At 49.3% G+C, this 3268-nt stretch overlaps 1 protein-coding gene across 1 annotated transcript in view; it reads right to left on the reverse strand.

The window, feature by feature from the left end:
* DET1 (de-etiolated homolog 1 (Arabidopsis)) overlaps positions 1 to 3268 on the reverse strand; it is a 36645-nt gene that overhangs the window by 17956 nt on the left and 15421 nt on the right. The window contains exon 3 of the mRNA XM_019504063.1: positions 1829 to 2020. Coding sequence (XP_019359608.1) covers positions 1829 to 2020 — 192 coding nt within the window. The remainder of the gene's footprint in view (positions 1 to 1828; positions 2021 to 3268) is intronic.

Here is a 3268-nt window from a genome sequence, read left to right on the forward strand (position 1 = left end):
GCATTCATTCCTGCCTGTGGCAGGGGGTCAGGCTAGATGATCCGTTCAGGTCCCTCCTGACCCTAGCTACTATGAAACTATGACACCTTTCTGCTACTGAAACTGATAGAAGCAGAATGGCTCTTATACCAGGCCCAGACTCCTGCTGTCCAAGCAGACTTCCTATGCACTACAGGGTAAAGGAAGGGCAGTAAAGAGGGAAGTAAAAAGTCCATCATTTTGCTACATGGAAAGACTGAATAATTCTGGGAAATAATTTTAGCTGCTAGGCTTCAAAACATGAGATATAAATAACAAAGCAAAAAACAGTCAAACCAATTATGCAAGCATTATACACAGCCTTCCATTGTATTCACAGGACTCAACAGCAGGACAAATCAGATCTTTGTTAGTGCAAACTAGCCCCAAAGCAACTTTTTACTTCACACTGGAACCACAGCACACTAGCTGTTATCCTGTAATGGTTGGAAGAGGAATCTCAGTTCAACAACTGGGCCAAAAGGAATCTCATGAGGTTCAATAAGGACATGTGCAAAGTCCTGCACTTAGAACGAAACAATCCTACGCACCGATACAGGCTGGAGGCCGACTGGCTGGGCAGCAGCTCTGCAGAAAAGGACCTGGGGGTCACAGTGGACAATTAGCTGAATATGAGCCAGCAGTGTGCCCTCATTGCCAAGAAGGCTAAAAGCATACTGGGCTGCACTGGTAGGCATGTCAAGGGAAGTGATTATTCCCCTCTATTCAGCACTGGTAGGGGCACATCTGGATTACTGTGTTCAGTTTTGGGCCCCCCCACTACAGAAAGGATGTGGAAAAATTGGAGAGAGTCCAGTGGAGGGCAACAAAATGGTGAGGGGCCTGGGGGACATGACTTATGAGGAGAGACTGAGGGAACTGGGCTTGTTTAGTCTAGACAAGAGGAGACTGAGTGGGGACTTAATAGTGGCCTTCAACTACCTGAAGGGGGGTTCAAAAGAGGATGGAGCTAGACTGTTCTCAGTGATGGCAGATGACAGAACAAGGAGCAATAGTCTCAAGTTGCAGCAAGGGAAATTCAGGTTAGATATTAGGAAGAATTCTCTCACTAAGGGGGTAGTCAAACTTTGGAACAGATTACCCAGAGAGGTGGAAGAAGCTCCGTCCTTGGAGGTTTTCAAGACCTGGCTAGACAAAGATTTGGCTGGGATGATCTAGTTAAGGATGATCCTGCTTTGAGCAGGGGGTTGAACTAGATGACCTCCTGAAGTCCCTTCCAACCCACACTTCTACGATTCTGTGATGAACTATTCAAGGTTCCCCACCATCACCATTTCTTCTTCTCTTGATGTGCCCTGCACATCACCTCTGATTTTGGAAGGGCCCTCTATGATACATCCATGAAAAAGGCTCAACCCCTGGACTATTTAAAAAAGCATTCTGCTCTGGAGGAGAGCAAAGGCAGCTGTCCTATCCCTAGACATTTCAACCAGCCTAGGGCACTGGTCGGCAACCTTTTACGAGTGGCAGGGTGAAACAATGCAGCTCAACCCAAGGCAGGCTGGTGCTTCCATCCCAGCCACTGACACTGGACCTTTCCCTAGTCTCTAATAGGGACACAACTTACCACCACAGAATCCCCTAGCTGCTGAATTGCTGCTAAACTGCCCTGCCACTAAAATGCCAACAATATCCAGCCTTTGCAGGCCCACTGAAATACCGTCGTGAACTGTATCTGGCACACATGGAACTGGTTGCTGACCCCTGGCTTTGGGCAAGGTGTACGTACAATTCTGAGTTACACGCATTCAATTCCACCCACCGACAGTCTTCTAAACGAGCTTCATACCTTATGGGGTGGTCTCCACACGTCTTGGGCCGTTCCATGACTGACACCCACTTGTCATCATAGCTGAAAAGGGAGAGGTCCAGGTAGGGACTGCCACTGTAAGACTGAGCACTTATCGGGAGTTGGCCCAGCAGCCTCCGCACGGCTTCCGTGTGCCCTCCATACTTTGCATTCACAATCGTGTCCTTAAACCTGCAGCAGACCAAGGCACAGATTTCATTTGCAAAGGCACGAAACAGGCAGGGATACCAGAGAGAAACAGCAGCAGTTCCAAAGCTATATGCACTGATTCCAGAAGTTGTGTTCTGCCCAGCAGCCTCGATTCTCATGAGCTTTTACCTTCCACCTCAGTTCATGTTTCTATTCTGTTTTGGACCTGATGGACTGACCCAGATGGGTAAGACTTTGGCATTCCACAAGGCCTGACTCTGGCTGTCCTGCAGTACAGGCAATCCACAGGCTCAGAAATAGGACAAGAGGAATAGCAGTTTATCAATCGATCCAGCTTTTACTGCAAAGATCATAAGGAAGTGAAGGCCACAGGGCTTGTAACAACAGCCAGATTCCTGAGGCTTCAGGGTAACTTGGAAAATCTGTCACTCCACCTATTATATTTTGATTATATAAGAGGCAAAACTGTAGAGGAGAAAGAACCTTGAAGAGAAGCCTGCAGCTGTTTAGCTCAGTGCCATGTCTGAAAAGTTCTTCCTGGTGGAGATTAACATGGATTAGATTAGAATTCTTTTTTCCCCAAGCATATTTTCAGTAGGGCTGTACAAAGCGCTGGGTGTTGATTTGATTCGGAGGAGATTTGGCCTGATTCGGAGGCCAAATCTCCGAATCCAAATCAAATCAGGGGACCAAAGGTCCAAATCGATTAAAAACTCTCCGAATCTTCAGAAAAGACTTGGAGAGCTTTGATAATTCAGGCAGTCCCTGGTGGCTGCAGCAAAGAACTGGGGCAAGCTCTGAGCTGGTAAGTACTAGGGGAAGGGACTGCAGGGGGACCCCTGCCAGCCCCCTTGACTTCCCCCACTCCCCTCCCGACCCAGGTCAGTACTTTAAAGAAAAGCCCCAGTGCTCACTGAGTGCTGCCAGGCAGGGGGACAATCTCTGCTGTCCCCCACTGCATGGGGAGCTCTGCCATGAGCCTCCCAACCCACCCCCTCGCTCTCCCAGCCCCCACACAGGTGCCCCAGCTGAGTCAGCTTTAGCCCTTTAAGAAAAAAACCGAGAAAAGCCCCGGGACTCACCACTCCTGCAGTGGCTTCAGGACCTCACGCAGAACCCCCCACGTGCTGCAGGGCAGTGGCGGGCAGCAGGGACGGCCCCCCCACCAGCAGAAGCGGCAAGTCCCAGGGTTTTTTTATTTTGTTTTTTTTCTTAAAGGGCCAGACCTGGCCTGTGTTGGGCACCCATGGGGGGGTTGGGGGAGTAAAG

Source organism: Gavialis gangeticus, unplaced genomic scaffold (genome assembly GCF_001723915.1).
Source record: "Gavialis gangeticus isolate Ggan-Ray unplaced genomic scaffold, GavGan_comp1, whole genome shotgun sequence".
NCBI classification, from domain to species: domain Eukaryota; kingdom Metazoa; phylum Chordata; order Crocodylia; family Gavialidae; genus Gavialis; species Gavialis gangeticus.